Source organism: Hypomesus transpacificus, chromosome 11, assembly GCF_021917145.1.
Source record: "Hypomesus transpacificus isolate Combined female chromosome 11, fHypTra1, whole genome shotgun sequence".
NCBI lineage: Eukaryota > Metazoa > Chordata > Actinopteri > Osmeriformes > Osmeridae > Hypomesus > Hypomesus transpacificus.
In genome coordinates, this window is record NC_061070.1 from 320,119 (window position 1) to 340,582 (window position 20,464).

General features: G+C 45.9%; 1 protein-coding gene across 1 annotated transcript in view; it reads left to right on the forward strand.

Annotated features, from left to right (window-relative positions):
- khdrbs2 (KH domain containing, RNA binding, signal transduction associated 2) overlaps positions 1-20,464 on the forward strand; it is a 40,576-nt gene that overhangs the window by 6,221 nt on the left and 13,891 nt on the right. Inside the window, exons 2-6 of the mRNA XM_047029300.1 lie at positions 3,710-3,732; positions 3,778-3,894; positions 10,094-10,240; positions 14,233-14,360; positions 16,449-16,647. Of these exons, the coding sequence (XP_046885256.1) occupies positions 3,710-3,732; positions 3,778-3,894; positions 10,094-10,240; positions 14,233-14,360; positions 16,449-16,647 (614 nt within the window). The remainder of the gene's footprint in view (positions 1-3,709; positions 3,733-3,777; positions 3,895-10,093; positions 10,241-14,232; positions 14,361-16,448; positions 16,648-20,464) is intronic.

The window sequence follows — 20,464 nt, forward strand, 5'->3', positions numbered from 1 at the left end:
GTATATTGTGTGATAATGTCGTAAATGTTGCCTCAAAAGAACATTCCCTCATGCCAAATCAAAGGCGTTCTTAAAGTCTATGAAACAGTCAAATACTTTTCTTTTCTTTGTTTGGTGTCTTTTGATTAAGGCGTCAAGGGTATACATGTGGTCAGTTGTTCTGTATTTAGGGAGGAATCCAATTTGGCTTCTGCTTAAGGTTTATGTTGAGAAAGGTCAGTATTCTGGCATTAATAATGCCACAGAATATTTTTCAATGTTGCTACTTATACAGATGCCTCTATAATTATTGGTATTGAGCCGGTCTCCATGTTAAAATATTAGTGTAATAATGCCTTGGTTCCAAATGTTGGGAGGTATCCCCCTCTCATTACCAGATTGAATAGCTTTAGAATGACCTCCCTTAGCTTTAGGCTGCTGTGTTTGAGCATTTCAATTTGTATGCTTTCTGGTCCACATGATTTATCTGTTTCAAGGGCCTTTATTCTGTTATTTAGTTCTGAAATAGTAATGGGGTAGTCCAATTCATTTACATTTGTACTGTTGATTCAAGGTTTTCAAATTGTTTAATTATGGATGCTTGGTTAGAATGTAATTCTTTTTCTGGAGGATTATAAAGATTTTCTCTCTCTGTCTCTAATTTATCTGTTTCTTTTAAGGAAGTGTCTCTCTCTCTGGAACACATCTCTTTCCCTCTGGAACACATCTCTATCTATCTGGAACACATCTCTCTCTAGAACACATCTCTCTCTGGAACACATCTCTCTCTCTCTCTGGAACACATCTCTTTCTCTCTGGAACACATCTCTCTCTCTCTCTGGAACACATCTCTCTCTCTATCTCTCTGGAACACATCTCTCTCTCTATCTCTCTGGAACACATCTCTCTCTATCTGGAACACATCTCTATCTCTCAGCAACACATCTCTCTCTCTCCGGAACACATCTCTCTCTCTATCTCTCTGGAACACATCTATCTCTCTATCTCTCTGGAACACATCTCTCTCTCTCTCTGGAACACATCTCTCTCTCTATCTCTCTGGAACACATCTATCTCTCTATCTCTCTGGAACACATCTCTCTTCCTGGAACTCGTCTCTCTCTCGCCCTGTGCGTCAGTCTCCCTAGTACACGAGAGGACTAGGAGGCTTACAGCCCCAGGGAAGAGGCCTCAGATCACATTAAGACTTTCACCACCTGTGTAAAAGGGTTGGAATGGATTTGTTGGAGAATCAGCTTGATTATACTTGAAGGAAGCCCTTCCCCGTCCCCCATTCCCTCCCCCTCTTCTTCCTCTCGTCCTATCGGGGCCGGGAGGCCGGAGGAGAGAGTGAAGCAGCGGGGTCGCTGTGAAAACATTTAGAGGAATCAATGCAATCTAGTTGAGAAAGCCTGTCAGGTCCTGCTCCAGGACTCAGTCACGGGGCTCATGTGTGAAAAGTAATTTTCTCCTGCGTCCTCACATCTGCGCTTTCTCAGAAGCGTGACCAGGAGAGACCGGCCTCTGCCCCCTCGCTCGCTCACTCGCCACTCTCGCTGCACTGGTGGACGTGTGCGGTCTGGAGTGACTGGTGCTGAGAAATAGTTCGGTTTGATTGTTGAATTTGATCAATGTTTTGTTTTCAGTCAGAAATGTCTACCTCTTACTCCAGTCCAGGACTCTCACAGAAGCACATTGGTCACAGTTCACTGCGGCAACACTCATCATAGTCTTCATCATGTGCTCCCCAAAAACACCCTCCCCCTCAAATCCTTCGTCGTTGCAAGAGATGAACTATTTTCAATCGTCAAAAATGCCCCAGTGCTTAATTGCTGCATTAGCAACACCCTAGCTCTAATATCCGCAGGCGCGTGACTGCCAGGGCTGTGGGGGGCGACTTGCATCATTTCAAACCTCATTTAACACTGAACCATGCCCCCTTCTAAAGCCCAAATTGCCCACCGCAGAGCTGCAGAGAGGCTCCAGACATTCATTAGCTTAATGAAAACAGGCCACTCTCCTGCAGCCTCACGGCAAGCGCCCCTCGAACCGAAGCAGCCTGGACCATCTGCTCCAGGGCTCTAAGCCAGCTGGAGAAGACTCCTGTCAGAGGGACTGGAGGAGAGGAAAGGGAGGGAGGGAGGGGGGGAGAGGGGGAGGGAGGGAGGGAGGGGGGGAGGGGGGGAGAGGGGGAGGGAGGGAGGGGGGGAGGGGGGGAGGGAGGGAGGGAGAGGGCGAGGGGGGCAGGGGAGGGGGGGAGGGAGGGAGGGAGGGAGGGAGGGGGGGAGGGTGGAGGGGGGAGGGAGGGAGGGAGGGGGGGAGGGAGGGAAATACAAATAAAGAAAGACAAAACAGAAAGGTGGTGACGTCTTGTTGCTATTGAACACCTCTGGATGCCCCCTGAGAGCTGTGATGATGGAGTGTTGGTTCACCATGTCAGAGTCTCCAGGTGTGCCGGGGGCTAGCTGCTGAGCTGGGAGCTAGCTGCTGAGATGGGAGCTAGCTGCTGAGCTTGGAGCTAGCCGCTGTGCTGGGAGCTAGCCGCTGTGCTGGTAGCTAGCCGCTGTGCTGGGAGCTAGCCGCTGAGCTGGGAGCTAGCCGCTGTGCCGGGGGCTAGCCGCTGTGCCGGGGGCTAGCTGCTGTGCTGGGAGCTAGCCGCTGAGCTGGGAGCTAGCCGCTGAGCTGGGAGCTAGCTGCTGTGCTGCGAGCTAGCTGCTGAGCTGGGCTGGCAGCAAGCTAAGGCTGCATGGTAACAAGGTTATCAGCATTTGGATGGTGGTCGGGTAACTGCAGTTGACCAACTGCTTCACTCTGGAGGTGGCCCATTATCAGGCAGCGCCAAACCAAACATTTGAAGGTCAAGTAATTAATTTCAAAAACATTAGTGCCACGGTCCAGGAATTTCAACAGCAGATGACCTTTCCTGCCGATTCTATTTGGCTGCTCGTGGAATTATCAATTACTTCAGATCATTTGCAGTACCCCGACTGCGCGTGTTGGCTTGCTGTGTTTGGTAATCTCGTATCCTTCCCCCCTCAAGGATGATACTACCGATCTTGCAGTCCTTCAGCCAGTGGACTGTGATCACTGAGCCAAGGGTCAGAGTAGATGATGGTCATCACCCCCGGCCCCTGTAATGAAGATTGCAGTGCAGACGGGCCCCCTGCCTGCAAGAGAGTGCTTTATGAGCACCCGGCAGGGGCCTGGTGAGGGAGGAGTCACCAGGCCTGCACCCCAGGCCCTGCCGCTCTCAGTCCATCTTCTGGATGGTATTACTTGATTTCACATTGGGGGGCAGAAACTCATTATTTCTGGCTTTATCCCGGGTCTGACCTCTGGAATGTTCCGGGGGAACGTTATTGGCTTGTGTGCAGGCATTGTGCTTCCTTTCTCCCAGCATCATTGATGACCCTGAGCATCAATAAGACTCATGGCTAGCCCGGAGCAGGATGGGCTGGGATGATGAGAGAGGAGCCTGCAGGATTGCTCCTACATACGGAGGTCCATTCACCTTCTTAAAGTACAGCACACAGGGCTCGGTCGTATTGATCTGCCACACAGGACTTCCACCCAGAGGTTTCCCACCTCCCGCCTTCCCTCATCATTAGTGCTAGGAGCTATCGAAAAGGGTTGTTTGTTGGACATCGATCATTCATATCAAACACTAATCTTTTTAACTCTCATGATGTTTTCTTCGATATGTTGTGATTTCTACCTTCTCTTATAACAGGGGGGTTCATGGAGGGAGGTCAGGTGGGGGTGTGTTGGTAAAGCATTCTTCTCTTCCTTCCTTCCCAGTTTAATTTTGTTGGGAAGCTCCTGGGGCCGAGGGGGAACTCGATGAAGAGGTTGCAGGAGGACACGGGAGCCAAGATGTCCATTCTAGGGAAGGGCTCCATGAGGGACAAAGACAAGGTAATGTACACTTTGGTGTGTTTTCGTTGATCCTTTTGTCACTTTTTGTCAGCTTAATATTTAACCGAACCAAGAGTAAAGTATCTCTCTACAGCAAACTCCAGGCACATCATCATAACTATTGAACAGAAAATGTTTTACTCTCTCAAAAATGGACACAGCAATAACTCAATAAATAAACCAATTATTCAGTCAGGCTAAACATTTCCAGATGCCGTGAATGATTTCTCCTGGGGCGGAAACAGCGTAGACCTACTGTAATATGATCTGCTTTCTGCAATGTAGGAATGTTGTCTTCCTTGTAGAAAAACCTCAGAGGATAGAATGTATTTGCTTAGCCTTAAACTGAACATTTGCCCGTTAGAAACACTGCGAATGGCTGTCAAAACTTGACTATTCACAAACAATGGTTTGTATGCTGTCAGGTATGTGTCGAGGCACTGGAAAAAGAGAATTCTTGAACGGTGTTTAGCGGACCTTGACTTTTCTAGAAAAGGTTGATACGCAACCAGAATGACCTGGAGTCTGTCTGGTGGTGCATTGCACCTTGTTTCAGTCTTGCTCTCATGTACATTCAAGCCCCAAGCAAGGATTTGGAATGAGTAAAGAATCGTCCTTACATCCATCCAAATCCATAACATGCTCCTGCGGAACAGAACAGGTGAAAGTCTGGGCCCTGGCTTATACAGTGTGTTGGTAGGTTGCCTGCCCTGTGGCCATGTTGGCTGTGACAGGCCTGTGCTACAGAAAGCGTCCCAGGTAGCCTGTAAGAGAGACCTGCAAAGAGTGCATACTGGGTCCAGGCCATTCATTCTCCTGTCTGGAGGTCCCCTGGCAGCAAGCTTTTCAGAGGCAAGACACAGGATCAGCCAGGCCCAGGGAGAGAGCACCGCGGCAGGGCTGCATGGCGCTGGTGGTCTGGGTGATTCCTGGAGCTCCCGAGGATACAACAGTACTGTTGTAGTTGTGACTGTGACACGGCTGTGACATGGCTGGATGACAGCTGTAACCCTCAGCTCTGTGTGAACACCGATCAGTGCAGCTCAGTGGTAGAGCACCTGAAGATGGAAAGGTTGCTGGTTTGATTCCCCCCTGCTATGGATAGCATTGATCAAAGAATACTTTTTGGTTCTTATTCTGCCAAACGACCCGCAGACTGACCAGCCAGGAGACGAGGTGTGGATGTGAAGCTAACCAGTCATGGTCGCTAACAGGATCAGGAAGAACATGGAAAAAGAGTCAGGGTTTGTCAGTTTAGAGGTGAAATCATTCCCATTCAGCTGTCTAGCCGTCTCTGCCATGTGTCCCAGACAATTGTATGTGATATCTTATTTAATTATGGAGGAAGCTGTTGCATGTTTTTGCTTAAATGATGCCTCAAAGTACATCAATTACTACTGTAGGTGCGACTCATAACAGCTGAATTGGTTCACAAGTAACCAAAGGTGAATATCCAAAAATGAATACATGTTTACATAAATAATTAGCTGTGAGGGCATCAAATGATACCACAGCATTACGTTGACAACTTTGTACAAATCCATCAATATTTATTTGGCAATATATCTACACGTCTGCACGGCTGTGAAATGTGCAATGTAAGTCAACTTGTCCGTCTTTAAAACAGCCTCAAACTAACCTTCATTCGTTGAATTGTTCACAGACAGAACTCATTACTGATCTAACAATTTTTGCAGAGAATAACATATATATTAATTAATTGGATGAAGCCAATGTGTTCTAGCACACCCTGCCTCTCATGCTACATAACGCTGGTCTTTGGCTCCTGTGGTTTCTCTGATGGGAGTGCCATGGTACCAATCAGTGTGGAATTGTTCAATTTTTCCTAGCCTTACTCTATCTCTCTCTCTCTTTCTCTCTCTCGCATTCTTCTGATAACAGGAGCCAAGCAGGATCCTGTTCCACAGGGAGGCAGGGAGAGAGAGCATGGTTTCATCCCGTTCTGTCCCCCAGTATCTCAACCTTAAGGCTGCCTTACAAAACAGCTATTTATGCTCTGTGCAGCTGATTATGACTACAAGGAACAGGATTCTATACTGTCTTGTTTGGTTTTGAGGAAATTTCTGCAATGAAAGCAATTTTTCACTCCAAACAGGCTGCATCATTTATGTTCGAGGTCTCGGGGAAGCGTTTTCAAACGTTTCTCCCAGACACTCTTTGGCAGAGCTTTAAATGCGAGCTCTCTTGTGTGGGGGTCATCTCCTCCTGTTGCAGGATACAAAATTAAAACTCAAGTGACTGAATGGAGACAACGTTCTAGGATGTCCTAAATACATGAAAATACTAACTTATTTTCTGTACAAATAACACATATAAAGCCAGCTACGACTCCTCTGGGAGGAAGCCTGTGTCATGTGGCACTTGAGTGGTTTCAACAAGAGAAACTAGGGCAAGCAACATTGTAAAGGATAACTTGAGACAAAGAGAGACTTTGGATGCGAGCAGCGAACCGCAGAGGCACCGCTGTAATAGATAAGGCTGGAGCACGAGCGAAGGTGCTGGTATAAACGCTCGCTAAATAACTTGAATATGGTATCTTTCTCACACAATTAATCCGGAAGTCGGTACGACTGGCTCCGCCATGTGTTGAGTTAAGAGGTGACGGGGGGTTTAATATGTTACAAACAACCAAAGCTATTCCTCTATGGTTTAAAGGGAGAGGAGAAACTGAACAGTGTCTTAACTTTAACCAAATAATGCCAATACCAATATAATTACAGTTATTTAACTCTATGGGTTGAATCAGAGCAAGAATGTTCAAGAGTAAGGTTAAATAAAAATACAAATGTAATGGTATTGCAAATGAATAAAATCAATTACAAGGCAAACATTTTACAAATTGAAGGTTTAAAATGTTACCTACTCTACCTGATTATTGTACATCAGAGAGAAAGCAAGAGGTGAGGAAGGAGAAGGAGTAGGACAAGCCAGAGCTGAGGAAAGGTCTCAGGAGATGAAGAATCCACAGAACAGAGCTCCACAATTCCCTTTATACCCACGAACAATCAATCACACCACATCTTGACCCTTACTTATCGATGTGACAGTAAGTTACACAATGATGTGTGAGACCCATCAAGTAGAGACTCTGTCCAGCAACTCCAGATGTTAGCATATGAGAGGAGGGGGCAGGCTGACACCCAGCCTTACAATGGCTAGTGCCTCTAACCAATCAGTTGTCAAACAGTTCTCAATGCCGGTTTGTGTGTGAAAATATTTTAGTAGGCTAACTATGCAGAGATCTAAGACCTAAATTCACAAGGCTGAGAAGGAAGTTTGCCTTCATAGAGTGCAGGATATGCTGTCTCAGAGGGACTATACCCTGTAGCATGATGACCCAGGCCATCCACAACCTCACCCTGGTTAGTTACAAACGTCATAATAAAAATAATCCTGTACTAAGCCAGGGTAACACAGTACACATGACAGTTAGCCTCTTCTGCAAACAAGCTGGACATTTATGCAATGGAAGCCCTTGCGATTGATATGGCATTTAGCTCTATAAATACATATAGCTCTATAAATACATGTTCTTGGTTGACTGTCTGGTGGCCTGAATTTCAAACAGTGATTTTGGACAATAGCTGATGAAGAGTAATGTTTGTAGGGGGAGCAGTATTTCTCTAATGTGCTGCTCTTCATCTACACAAGTCCTCCCAAAACACCCTAACATTTTGATGGACACTTTGTGGCCCTTTTTGCGGAATCTACGCAAACGTGCCTTAGGTGACGTGAACTGACATGAACGATAACAAATGCTGCCATGTTGACAGCTGCAGTAGCCTGGCATCAACATTTCCCCTCTGTGTTGTAACTTGGTTCAGACTACTATTGTATGTGTCCGTACTGTGTGTGTGGAGGCGTGTGCGTGTCTGTCCTGGCTGACTGCAGACTCTGTCCGCTGCACGCTATAGATGTGAAACAGCATGGCTGACTGATGAATTGGTTTAGAGGGTTCCCTCGTTTGTGATGATATTTGTGTTGTACTCAACTGTGTGGAGCTGAGTTTGACCTACACTATGTATAGGTGTGTCTAGTGAGGGGACTACTCCATTGTAGTGCTGCACATCTAAATATGCACTTGCATTTTGCGGAACAGAAGTACTTTGTTACTGTCGTTTGCTGGCGACGGTCATTCCCTTCAAAGTTACATCCTTCCGAAATGTATCCACAGAAACAAAAAACATTGTTATTTTGTCACCTTTAGGAAATGTTATTGGTGTACTGGGATTAAACCACTTTCGTTTCCTTCATTCTTTTCATCACAAACATCTTAATAGGCAGCCCCGGCTTTTAGAACAAACCTGTGTGTTGCTAACCGAACGGTCTGAAAGGAAAGTTTTACAAGTGAATAAATGTCATCTAAGCTATCAAGGCTATGGTTCTCTCTTTCTTTCAGGAAGCACAAGAGGTAGAACAATCTGTTCGAGTTCGAGTCATGTCAAAAGGAACATTGTTCTCATTTCATTCACAAAGTCTTTTGACATAAGAGTCACAAATTGGAACATCTTTGATAATGTCTCTGAACGACTCTTTGAAAGAAATGTACACAAGGCCAGGCTATTATTAAACCAAATCATAGGATTTAGTCTGTGCCCAGCAGCACATATCCAAAGACGTTATAGGAATGTTGTGATTTGTAAAAGTCCCTCATCAGCCCAATCCAGATGTCTAACAAGGCGTCTTAGGTCATGAGTCTGGGAATCAGGAGGTGTTTTATTGGCTTGTGAAGATGTGACAGAGAAGAGGAAGTTTGTCATTGATCAAGCCTCTGTAAGAATCCACCAACACCAAAGCCTATCAACTCTCTCTCTCTCTCTCTCTCTCTCTCTCTCTCTCTCTGCATGCCAGAGAGCCCAAGCTAATCAACACGAGAAGGTAACTGAGGCGGTCGTAATTACCGGCTTTTTGAAGAACTGTTCAGACAGTTCAGAGGACGACCTTCAGCAATCATAGAACTCTCTGGAAGGTCACCTGTGCTTCTGAATGGGCTGAGCTAATAAGGGAGCTCTCTGGGAGATGATTGGATGTATACAATGAGATTAGCCAATCAAGAAGCTCTTCTACATGTGACTGGAGTGGGACGAGCCAATCCGAGAGCTTTGTTAAATGTGATCGGTGTTTCAGACTCGGTCGGGTTGGGATTTAGTAATAGATTGAATAATATTCTTGGGGTAAATTTCCCAGAAACCAGGAAGGACTACTCCAGAGCGGATGCTAACTCTCAGGGCTGAGCATTAGCATTAGCATAATCATGAAAGGTTTGACAGCTAACATGGTTGTGTGCAATTCTTGGACTTAAACCCTGGAGCCTACTTCAACGGTCAAGCAAACAATCCCACTGTGCTGCTGAAATGGTTGGAATTTATTTCCAGACATCACATGCCTACTCACCTGGAGGGACCCCGTATCTGCAATGCTCATTTCAGTTCTGTTCAAATACTATACGTTTTACAACCACTAATGTCTTGCTGTGTCTGTCAGTCACTGTCAGTTATAATATAAGAAGCTGACAAACTATATAAAGACAAATATATACTAATTTTACTTTGCCAACCATTCTGATATGATGATACTGATGCACAACAGTCTCCTTAACTGAGTCTGGATCTGACTGAGCCTCACACATGGAAGGCTCTGTCTCTCTGATCTCCCCTCAATAGCAATAACAATAATTATAGTAATAATTATAATTATAACAATCATAATCATAGTATCTTCTATTTGTAATGCTCTTTTCTCATACTCAATGCTCATTCACAGGTCAACCCAACGCAGGCAGGTGGCAGGCAAGGCACAAGTCCTGTGGTAAATCATCATAGATCCAGAATTTCTTAATGATGATGAAAGAGTAGGCTAGATGTGCCCTTTGCCCTTTCACTTTGTGAAAACAGGGGCATGTTAAACAAAATATTAATCATAGCAGATACTGCTACAACATACTTTAAAATACTGTCAAGGAAGATGTACTGTCAGCCTGTTAGTACAGGCACACCAACAAAAAACTATCACATTCTTTAGTTGATGTCTGTCTCACATGGAATTAGCTCTGTGTGTGTGTGAGAGAATTCCCCCCCTTCCTATGTGTGTGTGTGAGAGAATCTCCCCCCCCATGTGTGTGTGTGTCCCCTAGACACCTGGCCTGATTTGTCCGTGTTTTTCTCTCCCCTTCTAACAGGAAGAAGAATTAAGGAAAAGCGGAGAAGCCAAGTATGCCCATTTGAGCAACGATCTGCACGTTTTAATTGAAGTCTTCGCTCCTCCTGGAGAGGCCTATTCTCGCATGAGCCATGCCTTGGAGGAAATAAAGAAATTTCTAGTTCCAGTAAGTTCTTCTAAACCCATTCCATTGTCTCTAATTCCTGCAGGGTGATTGAGATCGGTACATGGAAATGGAGGACCCGGTGCTACTTGGCTCCCCCCTCGCAGGCCTGTCCAGTCTCCCAAGTGGAATGACAGTTTAAGGGGTTAAGAAACTAGTTAAACAAACCGACTGACTGGCAGATTGAATTCTGGGAAGCCATAATAACCAAGAAGAGGTATATAACGTTATCTGAAGTTCACTGTAGCATAGAAACTTTAAAAAAAATGTGACAAGGCTGTGAAGACGTGTTCTCCCCAGACCTGCCACATCCCCCAAACCCTCTGTTAACTAGAACTCAAATGTATTCAGCAATTAACAACTGCAGTGTGAAACAACTTGCCATGCTTTGCAAGCATCGTGCATGCCTAGAGCAGATAGCAGTAATTAATGTGCGTACTGTATCGCATCACCAAGTTGAGGCAGTAAATATGAATAACTCCACGTAAGACTGCAGGTGGGAACGCTCATTCAAATGCTTCACTTTGCTTTGGGGTGCATTTTATTTGCCTCGCAATTCACCCTTTTGGCGGTATTCCTCTGGCACCGTTGTAGGTGAACTCAATCACGTACGTTCCAAATGTTCTGCCTGAGATACGGTACAGACAGATGGCTGAGATGGAAACATCCAAAGTTCACTTGTATTGCCTTTTAAAACAAGCACATGCATTGGAATTCTTTGGTCCTGCTTCTCTCGACAATTTCCCATGGCATGTTAAAGCCTAAGATATGTGGAGGGTGTAGTCTGGACAGGGGTGATGGTGTGGAGGGTGTAGCCTAGACAGGGGTGATGGTGTGGAGGGTGTAGTCTAGACAGGGGTGATGGTGTGGAGGGTGTAGTCTGGACAGTGGTGATGGTGTGGAGGGTGTAGTCTGGACAGGGGTGATGGTGTGGAGGGTGTAGTCTGGACAGGGGTGATGGTGTGGTGGGTGTAGTCGTTACATAATTTACATTTATTAAAATAACATTAATAATAAGAAAGAACATAAATATATGTAGATAAAGAAAACGTGGTAACACTTTAGAATAAGGGTCCGTTGTTAACGAGTAGCTATGCAGGAAGTAATAGGTAGTACTACATTAACACCAAACTCAATACTATTAACTAATATGGAACCAAGATTAACTAAGCAGTAAGTAACAGCAAATTTAGTACAAAGGTAGTTCCTTGTTAGGTGTTTGATTATTACTAAATAAATATATCCTCATTGAGAACTACTTGCGAACTATGACCAATTAAGAAAGAATAGCCAATTAATTACTAATCCCAAAAGTAACAGGTCTAAAAAGTTAACAATGTTTTTTGTACTCTTAACAGGGTCATAACATTTCAGAAGCTTGTGCCTCAAATGAGTTATTTGTGGAAACCAAAATAACAGACCCTTATTCTAAAGTGTTACCGAGAACGTAGTCATTATGAAATACATACATACATATATATTCTCTCTACCCCTGTCAAGTTTGACTGGAAAACACCCTGAGTACTTTTGAAGTTTGTCTTGGCATGCACCAAGATTGTTACTTCCTGCCAAACCATAGAAGCATCTCACTTAATTAATTCTCTCAACAGTTTGTCCAGAGAATGAGTCATTGCTCATATATTTCACTTATAAATATAAAGTGACAGTGTGGAAGGTAGTATGTGTGTGTTTTAATGAGTGTGTGCTCTTAAAAGCATACCTACAGTATCATTATGTTTTTGCTAGTTACCGTAATATCTCCAACTTTTTACACACACAGCTATTTTCTACTGAAGTTGAATCCAGAGGTCAGTCTTAATAGCTTCTTAAGACTGATCTCTCTCCTACTAGCACAGTAAAGAACACATCATTCTCTAGTCCAGACTGATCTCTCTCTTACTAGCACAGTAAAGTCTCCTCTCTCTGTCTGTCTCCTCTCTCTGTCTGTCTCCTCTCTGTCTGTGTCCTCTCTCTCTCTGTCTGTCCTCTGTCTGTGTTCTTTGTCTGTCTGTATCCTCTGTCTGTCTGTCTCCTCTCTCTGGCTGTCTCCTCTATGTATCCTCTGTCTGTATGTCTTCTCTGTCTGTCTGTCTGTCTGTCTTCTTTGTCTGTCTGTCTCCTCTGTCTGTCTGTCTTCTTTGTCTGTCTGTCTGTCTGTCTTCTTTGTCTGTCTGTCTGTCTGTCTCCTCTCTGTCTGTCTCCTCTGTCTGTCTGTCTGTCTGTCTGTCTGTCTGTCTGTCTGTCTGTCTGTCTGTCTGTCTGTCTGTCTCCTCTGTCTGTCTGTCTGTCTGTCTGTCTGTCTGTCTGTCTCCTCTCCCTCTCTGTCTCCTCTCTCTGTCTGTCCCTTCTGCCTGTCTATCTCCTCTCTCTGTCTGTCTCCTCTGCCTGTCTATCTCCTCTCAGTTATATCATCTTTCATCTCATTCTCACCACAAACAGGAAGAGGGTAAGTGGCTGTAGGAGCAGGGACCTGTTTATCGGTGTGAGGCGCTGACAGGATAATGAAACAAGCCGTGTCCGCTCGGTTATCTGCGTTCATTCGAAACCTTGTCATGTTCAATGACTGAGGAAGACAGAGAAATGTTTCCCAAACCTGCAGTACAGCCATATCTCTGTCACGACAGTGAAAGAGTCTGCTGCTGCGATACTGTCTTGTCGTTCTGGAATGTTCCTGTTGTGTATGGATGAACACTGTAGGGAGCAGGTGTGGTTTACAGTGTGACTCGGAAAGCAGACCCACCTACTGCGGATCCTTGTTTAGTCCGATATTATGCATGAATACTCGCTTGTATATATACTTGTAAGAACAGAAGAACTAGTCTGGATTCTGTAATGAAAGTGGACTTGCTGGACATGGTTGTTGTTGATGTAACTGCTGAACTCCAGTGCCCCTCTGTGTTATCATCTAGTGAACCCAGTTTTTTTGTATTATATTTTTACTTCAAACTTCAGACCACCAACTTTCCCTTTACATTTAGTCATTTAGCAGACGCTCTTATCCAGAGCGACTTACAGTAAGTACAGGGACATTCCCCCCGAGGCAAGTAGGGTGAAGTGCCTTGCCCAAGGACACAACGTCATTTGGCGCAGCCGGAAATCGAACTCGCAACCTTCTGATTACTAGCCCGATTCCCTCACTGCTCAGCCACCTGACTCCCTTTGCTAAACTATTAAGCGTGCTGGGCACCCTTTGCCAGCCCTGTACTGTTTACTTAACACACACACTTTGTCCCACCCTGAAAGCGTGCGGTGGGTTGAATGTGAGTCAGCTGCTGCAGCCAGCACCTGTTGCCATGTGGAAGATGGATCTCCTAGGTGATAGGAAGTGAGTTTGTACTGTTGTGTTTCCTCCCACACGTCCTGCCTGGACTCTCAGCAGGTTTTCAACATCTCAATCCTTATTATTACACTGTATGCTTACAGTATAGACACATATCTGGTGTATTTAGTGTCTTTCTGTCTGCGGAGGCGAGACACAGCACTTTGCTTCCACTCCTGTCTGAGCGGATTCATCCGTAGTGCCGGCGTTGAAGCATCTGGGGTGTTTCTGCTGTTAAGGGCGTGGAAAGATTTGAAGCAGTAACCTTGTTAGAGAAACACCGGTGTCTCTTCAATTAGTCGTTGTTGCTTTTCCTACTGCAGCATTACAACCATCAGACGTGTCATCGTTTGTGGTGTTTCATGTGTGGTGTTTCATGTCTGCTTGCAGGACTACAACGACCACACGTGTCATCGTTTGCGGTGTTTCATGTGGGGTGTTTCATGTTTGTCTCGCAGGACTACAATGACCACACGTGTCATCGTTTGTGGTGTTTCATGTGTGGTGTTTCATTTGTGGTGTTTCACGTTTGTCCCGCAGGACTACAACGACCACACGTGTTATCGTTTGTGGTGTTTCATGTGTGGTGTTTCATGTTTGTCTTGCAGGACTACAACGACCACACGTGTCATCGTTTGTGGTGTTTCATGTGTGGTGTTTCACGTTTGTCTCGCAGGACTACAACGACCAGATCCGCCAGGAGCAGCTGAGAGAACTGTCCTACCTGAACGGGTCAGAGGACACCAGCAGAGTGCGGACCGTACGGGGGAGTGGCCTGAGGATGGCTACCACGGCAACCCCCAGGTACGCCTTGACACCCTGTTAAAACACTGGTTTGTAACTGTAGCTCATCTCCTCGTAACTGATTCACTTCAACACAGTTCCAAGGATGTTTTGTATATTTGGAATCATTTGCTTTGAGATTGAAGTTATTTGAGTTATATAGCTGTTTGCTGTGTTTTACTGTCACAATGCTTTCACACAGTTTTGTACAAATGTGTTTTTTTTACCAAACAGAATTAAGAAGCATGTATTCACCAATTGTCAAAAAGCCTTAGTGACCTGACTAATCATTTTTGTTGTTTAATTATTCTTTGTAAAGCTTAAAGAGTAAACTTGTGTGTCAGAACGTGTTTCCCGATCGCGTCTCCCATCAAGGAAAAGGCCTCTACAGTATGAGCAGGCTGTCCTTTGATGGTACTCGTGTCTGCAAATATACCTGTGTGTTTTGGGGTTGAAGCCTCCGGCCTGATTTACCTACGTGCTTCTGAGCCTCTTATGGCTGTTTAATAAACCTTTGGTTTGAAGTGCACACACACACACACACACACACACTAACTTATTCATGTCAGATGTCTATTATTCATTTGTAATCTTATTGCAGACCTGAGTTATGTCATATGTTGTCCCTTGCATTCTAGCCAAGTCTTCAGACTGACAGTGTTTTACACAGTGTGTTTGCATGCGTGTGTGTGCATGTGTGTATTTGTGTGTGCATGTATGTGTGTGTGTGCATGTGTGTGTGTGCATGTCAGTGTTTCTTTTATGTGTGTGTGTGTGTGTGTGCATGCGTCTCTGTTGCTTTTATGTGTGTGTGTGTGTTTGCTGACAGCTTGGCTCAACCGGAGGTGCTACAGAAGCTAAATTTAGCTCCAGAATGTGTACTTCCAATCCCCCCCCCCTCCCCCCCACTCCTGCCTGTCTGCTTCTTCACTCCTTATGCAGCTCTGATAAGTGATTACTGTAAGTCTCCATGACCAATATGCCCGGGTGATGTGGCTGTAACTCTGAGACTTTCTGCTGTTTGGATCAGAATGGAGCCCCAGCTCTAGTGAAAGACCTGGCAGATCGTCCTGTGGATCTGTAGTGAAAGACCTGGCAGATCGTCCTGTGGATCTGTCGGTTTTCTCCTTCATCTTGACAGTGTCAACCCGTCTGGAAGCATGTCAGTTATAGACAGTTTTATACCCCCGGACCTCCCCCCAGGGCCTCCTGCTTTGCTTGGGTGCCCCACCCTGGTTACTAAAATCTCTGAGTGAAACAGCCTCCCTGCCCTGCTCCTAACTGCTCTTCCCTCCAGGATCCCCCCTCCCTGCCCTGCTCCTAACTGCTGTTCCCTCCAGGATCCCCCCTCCCTGCCCTGCTCCTAACTGCTGTTTCCTCCAGGATCCCCCCTCCCTGCCCTGCTCCTAACTGCTCTTCCCTCCAGGATCCCCCCTCCCTGCCCTGCTCCTAACTGCTGTTCCCTCCAGGATCCCCCTCCCTGCCCTGCCTGATCTGAGGCTGTAGCAGCCAGGGGGCTGCCCTGGCTGCTCTGCTAAACAGCAGGTGCCCCCGTCTGGGAGAGTCAGCCAGGCTGAAATCAAACAGAACTGGAAATTTCCAAAGTTTGATTCAGTGTAATGTTGTCAGTTAGCAGGCCCTTTCATCCAACCCGACATGCAGAGAGGGATTTGAACCTGTGTTTTCTTGATCGACAACCACATACTGAGCTATTCCTGTCCCCTTACCTCCTAGTTACCATGGTTTGGTTCCATCGGTGTTAGAATGGCACCAGGTGATTGAAATCAAGTGCACCCACAGAGCCATTAGACAATAACCATGCCATCTGGCCAATCACCTCACTGCTAATGTTGACTCATCAGTTAGAATGTAAGCTCTTTAAAAAGACCACAGGTGAGAGGAAAAGGGAGGGGGGGTCTGAGTGTTTTGTGAAAAGTATTTTGAGGGGTAAAAAAACTATCAACAATCAACAATAACAAACAACTGTAAAAGCTATGTTACACAGAATATAAATTTCTACTAGCACCTGGATATGAATGTGATGTTCACACAACAGTCATTTAAGAGAAGAAAATAATAATTCAATGAACCTCACTCCTGTTTCCCCAGAGGGCGTGGCGGTGCGGCCCCTCCCCCTCCCCCGGGGCGGGGGGCGGTGGTGCCCCGAGGGAGCGGAGTCACGCGGAGCGCCCTCCCCTCAGCCTCCCTCTCCAGGGGGGTCCCAGCGCCCCGGGCCCGCGCCACCCCGGGGAACCCTGGCTACCGGCCCTCGCTGCTGCCCCTCACACACGACGCCTACGAAGACTATGTGAGTCTTGACACCGTCACCTGGATCTCTCCGGCTCCCTCTTGGTGCCGTGCTGCGGCCCTGTGTCGATGCTGTAGCTCAGAGCTAGAGCAGTTGGCTTTAGGTCAAGAGGTTCAAATCCTTCCCTGTACCATCGTTGTGGATGAAAGTGTGTGCTCAATGGATGTGTGATTGGGACGGGTCTCCTTCTTCATGCAGCGGCCTGGGATGAGGGCAGCCTTTGTGTGGTGTCCTCCCATGCCGGTAGGGTCGTGTTGATTGGTTGATTGGTTGATTGGTTGATTGGTTGTGGTTTTGACTGGAAGTGGGGACCACAGAAACTGATTGGGTTTGACTGGACCCATTGATTGAAATTCTCTTCGGTTCTTTTGTCCGATAAGCTTCCAGCACTCAAGATTTGTCTAGGCAGTTGTAGTAAACACTACAAGCTACACTACAAACACTACACTACAAAAGCTGTATGTAAACACTTTTTAAATGAAGTACTGTCAACAGGATGTTCAGACGTGTGCTTGGCGTGTTCAGACGTGTGCTTGGCGTGTTCAGACATGTGCTTGGCATGTTCAGACGTATGCTTGGCGTGTTCAGACGTGTGCTTGGCGTGTTCAGACGTGTGCTTGGCATGTTCAGACGTGTGCTTGGCGTGTTCAAATGTGTGCTTGGTGTGTTCAGATGTGTGCTTGGCGTGTTCAGACATGTGCTTGGCGTGTCATGTTTGCCAGTCTATGTAGTGTCTGTGTTGTCTTATCCACAGCTGACTCTGGTTTAAAAGCAAAACCTGACTTGTGCCAAACAACCACACAGGAACATGGGGCAGTTTGCTGTTTAGCTGTGGAAGGAACAAGAGAGTAGTTGAAGAAAGGGCAGGGCTCGTGAACCTCCTTTACCATAACCCTGAACACAAGGCTCCATTTGGACTGGCCTGACCAGAATCTAAAACTCTATAAACACTTTATTCAATGATATGAAACCCGAAGGAAGAAATGTGGCTTCACAGTAAAAAGAGGAATATATAAAAGTTACATTTAAAATACAAGATTTATAAAAGGTTAATTCATAAAAGATGACCCACACATCCTGATGCTAAGCACTCAGAATAGTGTATAAACAGTTCAGTCCCTTCAGCTTTCAAGGTCAAACAGAGCAAGCTAAAAAGGGCAATATCAACTGGAGTTTTGTCCAGTCGTGATGGAAAAAACCATTTCCTCCGAGATCTTTTTCTCGCTGTGCCAGAACTCCCGTGTGTGCTGGCAGCTGCAGATTGGCTTGTCTGCATGGGGAAACGCACAGTCTCATTACTGAGCCCAATTGACTTCTGATGTAGAGGGTGTTTCTGGAAAGAGAGAGTCAGAAAGCTGGGCATTCTTCTCCCAGTAATTGTGGGAGAGGGCGGGAGGAGAGGTGGGTGACAGGAGGCAGATACCAGGGGATTATGGAACGAAGAGTTTGTCCTCAACATATCTCTTTGCTGCTATTTTTTCTCTCAGCGAATTTCACCTTGCTACATCCTCTACTCTGGCACTTAATTTTCTTTTGAGACTGTTTTTCTCCGAGCTGAAGCAGACCTCTCGATGTTGTGGGTCAGGGAGTTCTTTCACCATCACCTCGCCTGGGAGGCTGCAGTACTTCTCCCCCTTCTCCACCCTTTTGTCTCCACCTTCCTTCTCCCTCCAGCTCCCATTCTCTTTCTCGTCTCTCCTTTCCATCCTTCTCCCTCCTTCCCTCTTTTTCTTTCTCCCCTCCTCTCCTTCCTTCTCCCTCCTACCTTTTTCTTCTCCCTCCTCCCTCCTCCCTCCTCACACCTTCTCCCCGTTCCTCTCCCAGGGTTCCTGGTTAGAGTCCCAGGAGATGGAGCTGGGTAAATCAGCCGTGCCGAGTGCTGTTCTGTTTCTGTTTTCCTCTGGATTTGTCTCCTAAGAAATGGGCCCCAGAGCTGAATATGCATGACACACGCGCCGTGCAGGGCTGCCGTGTTGAGGTGGGGTGTCTCCAGAGGCCTGTGGTGATTAATAGACTCTGTCTAGCTTTCAGTCTCATGCATTCTACTGATACTCTGACAATGACCATAATTGCACGTGTTAGAGGATACTATTGATTAACAGCTGCAGTGCACAGCAAGAGAAAGGGAGAGACCGAGAAGAAAAGAAAAGAAAGGGAGAAAGAAAAAGGGAGAAAGAGAGAGAGATAGGATACAGTAGATTAATACATGGGAGGTAAGGAGGGCTGAGTCAAGACTAAATAGAATGAGGGAGGAGGAGAGAACAATTAATAGAGAGAGAAAAAGTCCTCCTGATTTATTACGACCAATAATGAGATATTGACAGTAATTGACAGTAAGAGACATGCTCCTATGGCAGAACTCAGCGGAAAGGTCTGGAAGGGCCTCTGATCTACATTTGAATGGGTCTCTGTAGCCTTCATTGTCTCAGTGTTGAGCTAGCTTACAGTGTGGCGGAGCGTAAATAAATATTGTGTTGGAGGGTTTTAGTCCTTTCTTTTGTTTAAAGGAATTAACTTGTTGAAATCCAGTTAATCGGGGCTCGGCTGTGGATGAACAAAATCATAGCAGGATTTTGCTGAAGGGGTTTCATTGTATAAAACTAATGTTTTTTTTAATTTTGTACAGCACTCAAACCACGCCTACGTCAGAATTGGAAATGTGATGGTTTCAATTCTGATTTAATGCTCACTGTTATTCCTCAAAATAAAACGATACAAAGCAGTAATAAATTGCCCTCGTTTCCATATCATGTTGTTAGGTGCCTGAGTACGATGTCATTGACTGTATATATAAACAGAACGGATGCGTATTGTGCTGTACTCTACGTGTGGCTGGAAGCTAAATCTCTCACAAAGGAACCGTAGCTGAGATCCCAGCCTTGACGGCGACCACAAATCACACAAACCTCTCCAGCAGGAGAATGACAAAAAACGTGTATCGAATTCCCCAGTGTTAAACCTGAGCAGCCCCTCTGAGGCGGTGAGGCAGGCCAGCGGAGGATATAATGTGATTAAACACAAGAGCCCGGGCGGACTTTCTAGAGAAAAATAGATTTCCCCTTGAGCGGTAGATAGAGCACAAGGTCACCGTCAAAATAGAACATCTTCTTCCACGCTCTACACTTGATATGTTACCTCGATATCAAAGATAGAAGAGTCGAAGAGTCATTGTTCAGCTGACGTATTCCTCAAACCTGATGTCTCCTTTCTCGATGCCCCGTCGTTTGGCTGCCTGAGTAGCGCGGCTGTACGCTGCTGTGCAGCTCTCAGCTACAGTCTCTGTAACAAATCTAGCATTCTAGGAAACAGTGTGAGACAGGAAGAGAGCTGTTCCTGGTGTCCCTTTAAGGATGGCGTGTGCATCGGCTGTAATTGCTTTAGGCTTGGTACAACAATAGGCTTGGTTACACTGCTGAGTTCACATTTGTGAGGTGAACTAATTATGGAAATGGAATTCTCCAAGCAGAACTCCCCTGTTTAATAAAACAGATGTATGACACACACCTCGACTAGATAGTCTAATAGAAGCAGACAGAACGCCCTAACCCCCTTGACTCTGCTGTAATTCCACCGATCTCTAACAGCCTGTGTTGAAAGTGTTTCCAAGTTTCAAAAAGAAAGAAAAAGTAGCTTGCATGAAAAAAGAATAAGAAAGAACGAAAAGCGGGACTATTCTGAATTGGCTGTGAGACAGTTGCAATGGGAACCCAGTTGGGTTTGCGCACTCAAACGCCCCTGCCTGTGTTGAGAGGGGAACTCTCTGGGGACGTACAGAATCTGCTGTTTACATGGCGTGTGTACACACGAGTCCCGTCGT